The sequence below is a fragment of the Labeo rohita genome, unplaced genomic scaffold (assembly GCF_022985175.1).
Source record: "Labeo rohita strain BAU-BD-2019 unplaced genomic scaffold, IGBB_LRoh.1.0 scaffold_1885, whole genome shotgun sequence".
Lineage (NCBI taxonomy): Eukaryota > Metazoa > Chordata > Actinopteri > Cypriniformes > Cyprinidae > Labeo > Labeo rohita.
The window spans coordinates 1-12,918 of NW_026128094.1; the positions used below are offsets into that span (position 1 = coordinate 1).

Consider the following 12,918-nt stretch of genomic DNA (forward strand, 5'->3'; position numbering starts at 1 on the left):
TCGTTTTGTAAAGAGATTTACTAAACACAGGGATGTTATCGTTTGCATCCTCCACATTAATAATAATTTGAGATGTTCCGGATTTTGGAGGTTTTCCTCCATCTACAGCAGTCAGTGTGAGCTGGATAACATGCTGTTTCTCTCGATCTAAAGCTTTTTGCAGCACCAGTTCAGCTGACACACTCTGCTCTCCGCTGCTCTGAACATCGAGAGAAAAATGTTCATTCGGACTGAGCTTGTAGCTCTTCACCGAATTACTGCCGACATCGGCATCAAACGCACTTGGTAGCGTAAATCTCTCCCCCGGGAAGGCAGATTCGGCAATGTTTAACTCTGTTTTTGGTGACTTAAAATTAGGAATGTTATCATTTATGTCTAAAATATTTACCTCCAGTCGATACATGTTTAAGGGGGAGTTAATAATAGCTTCTAACTCCAGAGAGCATTTGCTGCTCCTTCCGCATAACTGTTCCCTGTCTATTCTCTCTTTAACTAAAAGAACACCACTTTTTAAATTAACACTGAAATACCTCTTATTTGGGCCTGAAACGATCTGAAACCCACGATGTTCTAATTCTTGAAGATTAAGGTTCAAATCCTTCGCTATATTTCCCACTGTGGTTCCCGGATCAGCCTCCTCCGACACCGAATACACAATCTGCCCATCGGTAATATTCCAAATTGAAAACGTTGCGATAAAATACATCCACCATTTAAATCCGTGTTTCGACATTTTCATAATTTCTTCGGTAAATTTGTCTCATCCATTCGGTAATACAACCACACAAGGCTGTAATTCCTCACAGCTCATGCAAAAACAGAGACAGCAATGTGGCCTTTTGCGAACAAAAGCCCCACGTGATACACTGAATCCTCCCTAACTGAGGAGGAGCTTTGCACGGCTGAGGTAAGAAAAATCCAGTTCTCTAACGACACCGCGCGGACAAATTGAGGCGAGGTAGGTAAATACAGTTGGAAGAACCCAATGTCTTTATAATCACAATTTTTGAATGTCAAACTATTTACTTATATTATTGGACAATGTTATTAGTATATGATTAAAATTCACCAAAAACTTAATTGTGTACTGTTTTATGTTTGTAAGATTTCTCTATTCACATTGCACTTAAAAGTAAAATAAAAAATCAGGGAAGATGAAGTTTCACTACATTAAAAAAAGTGCTATACCAAACGTGCCGAAAATATAAATGTCTCTATTTTTCTATTTTTATTTATTTATTTGTTTGTTTGTATGCATGTCTTATTTTTTATTTTATTTTATTTTATTTATTTATTTTTTTTATTTTTTTTTTGTATTGCACCATATAAATGTTGTGATTTTCAGGACAAAAATGAGGCCTTGTGATCGTGACAAAATCTGCTGTCTAGATGTGTGGGCGCGAGGTTTTTAATACAACAAAAAGCTCCTTTCCAGTTCTTGCAAATTAAGGTTTAAATCTTTTACTATATTACCAACTGTAGTCCCCGGGCTGGCCTCCTCCAACACAGAATACGCAATCTGCCCGGAAGATATCCTCGGAAGGAAATAAAATACAGCCATATATATCCACAATATATTTCCTTCCTTTTGTGAATTCGCCATGATCCGCCAGCATCACATCAACTGTAAAAAACTAAAAACATCCGCACACTGTTGTATAAAAACAAACCACGTTGCACTGCGATTCAGAAATCTCTATTGTGGCTTCTCACGAACAAAGCACTGCTTCAGCTCAAACGCCCTGCCCCAAAACAGGGAGGAGTCTCGTAGAGAAAAAAAAAAAATAGATCATTTTTACGCAGGTCGCTGCTGACACCTTGTGGATATACATAGGTAGTATGAAACAGAAAACTATGTATTGGATGATTAAATATGTCTTAAATGAGATAAACAAAGTCTGTCTCCACTTTTTCTGCTGAACATGAGAGAAAATGTTTCTAGACAAACACTTTTCTTTATTAGGAAGTGTTTGTGTTCTGGTAAAAGTGTCTCCTCCATTAATACTGATCAGTTCTGCATCAGCAGGCGGAAATGGCAGGCGGAAATGGCGCAGGGAAAACCACTACGTCACTCTTCAGTGTGTCCGAGCTAAAACACACGTCATACTGCTGAGTAGATTTGGAGTAAGACCAGCTCCCGTCAGGGTGTGTGGTGATCATTGGGGCGCTGTACCTGCCCAAACTGCTGTCTGTCCTGTGGCATTTTACAGCTATCAAACTGATGAGACTCAGTAAAAAGATGACGGACACGCACACAATGGCGATCAGCAAATACAGATTTAAATCCGAGAAACTCTCCTCCTTTATCGGTGCATGTCTGAATGTGGTCTTGACATCACCTGCGCTTTCAACAACCACAACATCAATAGACACAGTCGCTGACAGTGAGGGCTCTCCGTTATCACAAACCAAAATGACCAACGGGTGAGTTTTCAGGTCATTGTCACTCATTCTCCTCTTAGTCCTGATCTCCCCGCTGCTGGTTCCGATTCGGAACAGATTGTTTCCTTTGGGTTCAGAGATGTGGTAAGACAGCAGCGCATTGTAACCAGAATCTGCATCTACAGCCCTGATCTTGGCCACAAAGTAGCCCGCATCAGCAGAATAGGGAATGTTCTCTGTGTTAACGGAACCAAGCTCAGAATAGGGCGCGAGAATCCCGGGACTGTTGTCATTCTCATCCAGGATAAAAACATTTACAGTCACGTTACTGCTGAGCGGAGGAACACCAGAGTCTGTGGCCTGAACTTTAAACTCAAACGTTTTTATCTCCTCATAGTTAAACGACTGTAAACTGTGTATATCTCCACTGTCAGAGTTTATGTTGATCATGGATGTTACCGGGCCGCTTTTCGAGCTTTCTAGTAAAGAATATGTTATTCTGGCATTATCATCTACGTCAGGATCAAAAGCAGATACTGTATGAATAATAACTCCAATCGGATTGTTCTCTTTCACATAAACATTAATGATGGGCTCTGGAAAGCGCGGTGCGTTGTCATTCACATCAGAAACGTGTACAGTAATGACACTGGTGCTAGAGAGAGGCGGAGTCCCTTCATCAGTAGCTGTGATAGTCAGGTTATACTCAGATACGCGCTCTCTGTCCAATGGACCGTTAACCATTAACGAATATCTGTTTTTGTAAGTATTCTCTAATCTAAATTGCTCCGAGTCCTTTATTTTGAGCTGCACAACACCATTTTTACCAGCGTCGCCATCTTTTACTGTGATTAATCCTACCATTGTACCTGGAGACGAATCCTCTCTCACTTCATCAACTAAAGACATTACGCTTATTTCTGGTGCATTATCATTTACGTCAATTACTTCGACTAAGACCTTACAATGTGATGCTCGTGGATTTTGGCCTTTATCCTCGGCCTGAACACGAATCTCAATTGCAGCAGTTTCTTCATAATCTATAGGACCCTTTATGGTTATCTCCCCAGTAGTTGGATTGATAGAGAAAGCATTTACACTGTTATCATTATCATGATTTATAAAGGAGTATGCGACTTCACCATTAAGACCCTCGTCTGCATCTTTTGCGATCACTGTGATCACAGAAGCACCGGGCGGTGAATTTTCTGGCATCCGCGCTTTATAAAGTGGCTTGTCGAACACAGGAATATTATCGTTCACATCTACTACATAAACGATTATCTGCGTTGTACCAGATTTTTGAGGCTTTCCTCCGTCTACAGCGGTCAGCGTGAGCTGGATAACAGGCTGTTTCTCTCGATCTAAAGCTTTCTGCAGCACTAATTCAGCAGATACACTCTGATCTCCTCCGCTTTGCACATCCAAAGAAAAGTGCTCATTCGGACTCAGCTTATAGCTTTTTATCGAATTAACTCCAACATCGAGATCGAATGCACTTGGTAATGTAAATCTCTGCCCTTGATATGTCTGTTCAGAAATATTAAGATACAGTTTTGAGGTTCGAAATGTTGGTGCATTGTCGTTAACATCTAAAATATTTACCTCAAATCGGTATAGGTTCATCGGAGCACTAACAATAGCCTCCAACTCTAAAGCGCATTTAGAGCTCCGACCGCACAGCTCCTCTCTGTCTATTCTTTCTTTAACAAAGAGAAATCCCATTCTTTGTATGTAGATCAAAATATCTTTTGTTAGGTCCTGTGACGATCTGAAATCCTCTCCTGTCAAGGTCTTGTACATTCAAGTTTAGATCCTTTGCTAAATTTCCTACCGTGGTCCCGGTGTTCACCTCCTCCGACACAGAATACACAATCTGCCCATTTACGTAATTCCAGTTATTAAAGAAAAACACAATAAAAATCCACTTAAAGCTCCAATTGTCATCTGTTATATCCATATTTCCTCTGGTTAGTAAAACCGTCGGTTAAACAAAAAAGACAGAATTCACATGTTCCATAGCTTAAAGCTTTCGCAAAAACACCGAGATTGCAACTCCAAGGCGGCCCTGTCCTTTCAAACAAAGACCTATGACGAGGCGAGGTTCCCTGCCCATCGAAAGGAGGAGCTTTACAAAGACACAAGAGAATTTACATGGGTAGCCACTGACACCGTGTGGACAAACATGCTCAATACTTGAAAATACACAACGTTTTCTGATTTCGATATTACAAAGATAACGTAGAAAACAATCCACCAGATACTGATAAATATAAAACGCTACTGATCGCCATCATTTAAACTAACGTACTGTGAAAACATGTTAGGCCTACACAACGGATAAAATCTGAATAACAAAAACATAGAAACATAAAAATACAATACATATGGTCAATGAAAAGTGTAGTCCTATTAAAAACTGCTATAATGATAGTTATTAGTAGTAGTAGGAGGAGGAGTACAATAAATAAATTAACTATTAGAGTGGTTTTGAGGTAACTTCCCACATCTCGAAAAAAGCAGCAGGTTCAGCTGATAATGGGTTAAAAATGTCGTTTAAAAATCTGCACACGGGTTAAAAAAAAATAATAATAATGATATATTTTTGACAGTATGAATAAAAATAAATTGAACGCTCGATTTCAAAACGAGATTCAAGAATATAACCTAAAACGTCAACAATATTAAATTCTATATAAAAACACAAATATCTGGCTTCAGTAAACGAGTCTTACCTTTTCTTTATTAGGAAGTGTTTGCGTTCTGGTAAAAGTGTCTCCTCCATTAATACTGATCAGCTCCGCATCTGCAGGCGGAAATGGCGCAGGGAAAACCACTACGTCACTCTTCAGTGTGTCCGAGCTAAAACACACGTCATACTGCTGAGTAGATTTGGAGTAAGACCAGCTCCCGTCAGGGTGTGTGGTGATCATTGGGGCGCTGTACCTGCCCAAACTGCTGTCTGTCCTGTGGCATTTTACAGCTATCAAACTGATGAGACTCAGTAAAAAGATGACGGACACGCACACAATGGCGATCAGCAAATACAGATTTAAATCCGAGAAACTCTCCTCCTTTATCGGCGCATGTCTGAATGGAGTCTTGATATCACCTGCGCTTTCAACAACCACAACATCAATAGACACAGTCGCTGACAGTGAGGGCTCTCCGTTATCACAAACCAAAATGACCAACGGGTGAGTTTTCAAGTCATTGTCACTCATTCTCCTCTTAGTCCTGATCTCCCCGCTGCTGGTTCCGATTCGGAACAGATTGTTTCCTTTGGGTTCAGAGATGTGGTAAGACAGAAGCGCACTGTAACCAGAATCTGCATCTACAGCCCTGATCTTGGCCACAAAGTAGCCCGCATCAGCAGAATAGGGAATGTTCTCTGTGTTAACGGAACCGAGCTCGGAATAGGGCGCGAGAATCCCGGGACTGTTGTCATTCTCATCCAGAATAAAAACATTTACAGTCACGTTACTGCTGAGCGGAGGAACACCAGAGTCTGTGGCCTGAACTTTAAACTCAAACGTTTTTATCTCCTCATAGTTAAACGACTGAACACTGTGTATATCTCCACTGTCAGAATTAATGTTGATCATGGATGTCACTGGGATGCTCTTCGAGCTCTCTAGTAAAGAATATGTTATCCGGGCATTATCACTTACGTCAGGATCAAAAGCAGATACTGTATGAATAACAGCTCCAATCTGACTGTTCTCTTTCACATAAACATTAATGATGGGCTCTGGAAAGCGCGGCGCGTTGTCATTTACATCAGAAACATGTACAGTAATGACACTGGTGCTAGAGAGAGGCGGAGTCCCTTCATCAGTAGCTGTGATAGTCACGTTATACTCAGACGCGCGCTCTCTGTCTAGAGGCCCATTAACAACTAAAGTATAATAATTCTTGTAATTATTCTCAAGTTTAAAAGGAACTTTGTTTGACACAACGCAAGGGTTATGTCCGTTTTTACCAGCATCATTATCAGTGACGGTTATCATACCAACCATTGTGTCAATCGGAGCATCTTCTTTAACAGTGCTCACTAAAGACGTCACAGATATCTCCGGAATGTTGTCATTAACATCCAACACCTCCACCAGGACTTTACAGTGCGTGGACATCGGTTTATGGCCTTTATCTTTTGGCCTGTACGCGGATCTCAAATGCATTGTTTTCCTCATAATCTATATTGCCTTTAACTGTGATAACACCAGTATTTGATTCAATAAAAAAATTTGCAGAATTTTATTTTGATCTCTTTTGATTAATAAATGAATAAACAATATCACCATTAGTACCTTCATCAGGTCAACAGCGTTTGAACAGTTACAATTGAGTACCAATAGCCGCATTTTCAAAAACGGTTGTTTTATACAAGGACTTACTGAAAACAGGAATATTATCATTAATATCTAAAACTTTAATTAGTATAAGAGATGTACCAGATTTTGGAGGTTTTCCTCCGTCTACAGCGGTCAGTGTGAGCTGGATCACAGGCTGTTTCTCTCGATCTAAAGCTTTCTGCAGCACTAACTCAGCAGATACACTCTGATCTCCTCCTTTCTGCACAGCTAGAGAAAAATATTCATTCGGACTAAGCTTGTAGCTCTTTATTGAATTTTTTCCCAACATCTGCGTCTGTAGCGTGATGGAGATGGAAATCTTACCCCTGGAAAGTGTGATTCCGCAATGTCTAGGGTTTGTCTTTTGTCGCTGAAATGCTGGTGAATTGTCATTTACATCTACAATATTAATTTCGATTTGATAAAACTTCAATGGATTGTTGATAACCGCTTCTACACTGACTGTACATTTAGGTGCTTTGGCACAAAGCTCCTCTCTGTCTATTCTTTCGCTCACATACAGAAATCCAGTTTTTAGATTTACCTCGAAATACCTTTTTCTTGGGTCCCGTGACAATCTGAAAATGCGCGACTCCAGTTCCTGAACATTAAGGTTTAAATCCTTAGCAATATTTCCCACTGATGTTCCTGGATTCACCTCCTCCGAAACGGAATAAGAAAGCTGCCCTGATACCGCGTCCCAACAACAGGAAAAACAACGAGCACAATACAGGCCACAATAGATTTCCTTCTGTACGGCGAGAGAACATTACATCCAGTGAGTCCATTGCAGTGATCCACAAAATAAAAGACGGTATTCCAGGTTCATCAATGCGAATAAAGAAACATTAGACAATATTCCATTTTAGCGACGAGAAAACACGAGGTACTCGTACACTCTCTTACAGGTCCAGTCTCTCGGAAACAAAGCCTTAGGAAAACTCCTCCCCACTAAAACCGGGAGGGGCTTCCAAACAGGAAGACAGTTCGAGATTCAACGGGCTATAGTGACACCACGCGGATTTATGAACTAATATCCACCAAAACTCCTAATAATACCACAAACAGATGATCATATCAAATTGAAGCTATTCATCTTATTTATTTATTTATTAACTATTTCATTAAGAAAACACACGTGCCCACTGTTTGGAATGTTGAATATCATTAAAAGGATATGCATGTTCTGTGTTTATCGTCATCAAAACACAAACTATTTTAAAATTTCATATGAGCAACATTGTATTCTATTTTCCATTTCAATACATATTTTAAATAATGAAATTAGATTTTACTTAAAGCATAAAGGTATTAGTATGATCTATAATACCCAATTCCCTTAAATTACTGCAAAGAAATTTCATAACTAAATTGCTGTAAACTAGCTAAAATATGGTTAAAATAATAATGAAATTAATTTGAAATTGCACACTTCCATCAAATTATTACAATTAGTCATCTGTGCAAAGAACCAGTATACATTTCACATTTAAGCAACATTTTGAAAGAAAAGTCAAAGATTTACTGGTTTTCAAATAAATAAAGCAATAAAAAAATAATAAATCATGATGTTAGTATTAGAAACAGGAGAAACAGAAGCAGTTGCAGCGACGTTCATATAAAAAGGCCACAACCAGGTCAGAACCACGGACAGCTCCACAAAAGTGCGAACATTAAATTTTAATATGAATTAAAATATTAAGCCGTTCCTTTAGGTCTGTTCATTTCAGCAAAACATTATTAACAATTAAGTCACTTTTAACATTTTAAGTCTAAGAAATTAGTAATTTAATTGTTTGTCAATAAAAACAGGTCAATGAGAGGAAACACTAAAATACTAAGTGCCACAAAACAAAAACAAAGAATCGAAATGAAAATCCTTTAATCTCTTACCTTTTCTTTGTTAGGAAGTGTTTGTGTTCTGGTAAAAGTGTCTCCTCCATTAATACTGATCAGTTCTGCATCTGCAGGCGGAAATGGCGCAGGGAAAACCACTACGTCACTCTTCAGTGTGTCCGAGCTAAAACACACGTCATACTGCTGAGCAGATTTGGAGTAAGACCAGCTCCCGTCAGGGTGTGTGGTGATCATTGGGGCGCTGTACCTGCCCAAACTGCTGTCTGTCCTGTGGCATTTTACAGCTATCAAACTGATGAGACTCAGTAAAAAGATGACGGACACGCACACAATGGCGATCAGCAAATACAGATTTAAATCCGAGAAACTCTCCTCCTTTATCGGCGCATGTCTGAATGGAGTCTTGACGTCACCTGCGCTTTCAACAACCACAACATCAATAGACACAGTCGCTGACAATGAGGGCTCTCCGTTATCACAAACCAAAATGACCAACGGGTGAGTTTTCAAGTCATTGTCACTCATTCTCCTCTTAGTCCTGATCTCCCCGCTGCTGGTTCCGATTCGAAACAGATTGTTTCCTTTGGGTTCAGAGATGTGGTAAGACAGCAGCGCATTGTAACCAGAATCTGCATCTACAGCCCTGATCTTGGCCACAAAGTAGCCCGCATCAGCAGAATAGGGAATGTTCTCTGTGTTAACGGAACCGAGTTCGGAATAGGGCGCGAGAATCCCGGGACTGTTGTCATTCTCATCCAGAATAAAAACATTTACAGTCACGTTACTGCTGAGCGGAGGAACACCAGAGTCTGTGGCCTGAACTTTAAACTCAAATGTTTTTATCTCCTCATAGTTAAACGACTGTAAACTGTGTATATCTCCACTGTCAGAGTTTATGTTGATCATGGATGTTACCGGGCCGCTTTTCGAGCTTTCTAATAGAGAATATGTTATCCGAGCATTATCACCTATGTCAGGATCAAACGCAGATACTGTATGAATAACAGCTCCAGTTGGATTGTTCTCTTTCACATAAACATTAATGATGGGCTCTGGAAAGCGCGGCGCGTTGTCATTCACATCAGAAACGTGTACAGTAATGACACTGGTGCTAGAGAGAGGCGGAGTCCCTTCATCAGTAGCTGTGATAGTCACGTTATACTCAGACGCGCGCTCTCTGTCTATAGGTCCATCTACCACTAGAGAATAATAATTTTTGTAATTCGTCTCAAGTTTAAAAGGAACTTTGTTGAACACAACACAATTAACCATTCCATTTTTGCCGCCGTCCACTGTCAATCACTGACACGAGAGCACAGCAGTGCCATTGTACTGGCGTCCTCTTTCACTGTACTGAGGAGTGACGTCACGGTTATCTCTGGCTCATTGTCGTTAACATCCAGCACCTCCACCAGGACTTTGCAGTGCGTGGACATCGGAGGCTGGCCTTTATCACTGGCCTGTGCGCGGATCTCAAATGCATTGTTCTCCTCGAAATCTATATTGCCTTTAACTGTGATAACACCAGTATTCGGATCAATTTGAAAAATGTCTAAAATGTGATCTTGATCTTTCTTTCTAAGGGAGTAAACGATCTCACTATTCGTCCCCTCATCTTTGTCTGTTGCGTTTAGAATTGTCACAGTTGTACCAACTGGCACGTTTTCAACAAGACTAGCTTTATACAAAGGGCGACTGAACTCAGGAGCATTGTCATTATTATCTAAAACCCCGATAATTATTTGAGATGTGCCTGATCTCGGTGGATTTCCTCCATCCGCAGCGGTCAGTGTGAGCTTGATCACAGGCTGTTTCTCTCGGTCTAACGCTTTTTGGAGAACTAGCTCGGCGGAGACACTCTGCTCTCCTCCTTTGTGCACAGCTAATGAAAAATATTCATTTTGGCTTAGTTTATATGTGCTCACAGTATTTTTTCCTACATCCGCATCAGACGCATAAGAAAGAGGGAATTTTACGCCTGGTAAAGTGTTCTCTGCGATGTCTAAATATTGAGTTTTGTCACTAAATGATGGGGAATTATCATTTACATCTACAATATTAATTTCTATTTGATAAAGCTTTAGTGGATTGTTGATAACCGCTTCTACATTTACTGTACATTTAGGTGCTTTGGCACAAAGCTCCTCTCTATCTATTCTTTCGCTCACATACAGAAATCCAGTTTTTAGATTTACCTCGAAATATTTTTTCTTGGATCCCGTGACAATCTGAAACATGCGCGACTCCAGTTCCTGAACATTAAGGTTTAAATCCTTAGCGATATTTCCCACTGATGTTCCTGGATTCACCTCCTCGGAAACGGAATAAGAAAGCTGCCCTGATACCGCGTCCCAACAACACTCTAAAACAACAAGCACAATACAGGCCACAATAGATTTCCTTTTGTACGGCGAGAACATTATTACATCCAGTGAGTCCCCTGCAGTGATCCACAAAATAAAAGACGGTATTCCAGGTTCATCAATGCGAATAAAGAAATATTAGACAATATTCCATTTTAGCGACGAGAAAACACGAGGTACTCGTACACTCTCTTACAGGTCCAGTCTCTCGGAAACAAAGCGCTGTGAAATCTCCTCCCCACTAAAACCGGGAGGGGCTTCCAAACACAGAATACAGTTGGAGATTCAACGGGCTATGGTGACACCACGCGGATTTATGAATTAATACCCACCAAAATCCTTAATAATACCACAAACAGATCATCATATCGAATTGCAGCTATCCATCTTGTTTCATTTGTTTTTTGTTTGTTTTTTTTTAACTGTTTTACAATAAAATATTACGATTTTTGGTGTGTTAAATATATGAGAGGATATGGGAGCACTTTCGTCATCAAAACAAACTATTTTTTATTTACATGTTCTGTATTTATCTTCCATTTCAAGAGATATTTTAAACGAATTAACTAGACTTTGCTATGAGCAACATGTAGCTAGTTCTATAATATCCAATTCCCTTATATTACTGCAAAGTACAGCATGATTTCACCATCCATTTAGGTACATTAACAATTACCCTATCAAGTTCTGCCAGAAATCTTGGTGTAATCTTTGATGACCATCTGACTTTCAAAGACCATATAGCTAAAACTGCTCGATCTTGCAGGTTTGCCCTACACAACATTAGAAAGATCAGGCCCTTTCTAACAGAGCAGGCCACTAAACTCCAGGCCCTGGTCATCTCTAGGCTGGACTACTGCAATGCTCTTCTAGCCGGTCTTCCTTCATGCACAGTCAAACCTCTACAAATGATTCAGAATGCAGCAGCACAACTGGTCTTCAACAAGCCCAAAACAGCCCATGTCACACCTCTCTTTATCATCCTGCACTGGCTCCCAATTGCAGCTCCCATCAAATTCAAGACACTGATGCTTGCATGTAGAACAGCCACAGGCTCAGCGCACGCCTACCTCCACCCACTGCTACCAATCTACACTCCCTCCAGAACTCTGAGATCCGCCAGTGAGCGACGCCTCATTGTACCATCACAAAGAGGCACAAAGTCACTTTCCAGAACATTTTCTTACACCGTTCCTGGCTGGTGGAATGATCTTCCCACTGCTATCTGGAATGCCAACTCCCAAACAACTTTCAAGCGACTGCTGAAAACCCATCTCTTTTGACACTATTTGACTTAAACAACAACAACAACCAAAAATCCTGTATTCTACTCTTTTCCCTTTCTAGCTGTACTTACCTGAACAATGCCTGTTATATGGTATTATGAGCATTTCCTAAGTCATTTTGCCTCTTTAGGATAAATCGCTTGATGTATTCCACACCTGTAAGTCGCTTTGGATAAAAGCGTCTGCTAAATGAATAAATGTAAATGTGTAAATGTAAAAGATGACATTTCATAACTAAATCAATAAACTATAAATATATTAGTAAGATCATAAATTAATTTGAAATGGTGTATTACAATTATTCATCTGTACAGCACCGCTATCATTTCATCTTTAAGCAAGTTTGACAACAACTTACTTTCAATTAAACTGACAAAAAAAAAAAAAAAAAAAAATATATATATATATATATATATATATATGTTTGTATTAGAAACAGGAGAAACATAAGTAGTTGCAGTGATGTTCATATAAAAAAAAGTCACAACCAGTTCAGAACCACGGACAGCTCCACAAAAGTGCGAAAATTCAATTTTAATATGCAATAGTAATATATTAAGCCGTTTTTTTAGGTCTGTTTATTTCAACACTATTAAGCCACTTTTAACGTTTGAACTCTCAGAAACTAGTAATGTCAATAAAACCCAGGTCAACGAGAGCAAACACTAAAGTCCC

At 39.7% G+C, this 12,918-nt stretch overlaps 1 protein-coding gene and 2 pseudogenes across 1 annotated transcript; all 3 read right to left on the reverse strand.

Moving 5' to 3' along the window:
* Positions 1 to 21: 21 nt before the first annotated feature.
* LOC127159061 (protocadherin gamma-C4-like) lies at positions 22 to 974 on the reverse strand (the record flags this gene model as incomplete). Its single annotated transcript, XM_051102000.1, has 1 exon — positions 22 to 974. A coding segment is annotated over exon 1 (718 nt), but the record flags the coding sequence as incomplete, so codon positions are not given.
* Positions 975 to 1,795: 821 nt separating this feature from the next.
* On the reverse strand, positions 1,796 to 6,296 carry LOC127159058 (protocadherin alpha-3-like; annotated as a pseudogene).
* A 2,282-nt stretch (positions 6,297 to 8,578) lies between these two features.
* Positions 8,579 to 12,600, reverse strand: LOC127159059 (protocadherin alpha-8-like; annotated as a pseudogene).
* Positions 12,601 to 12,918: the final 318 nt, after the last annotated feature.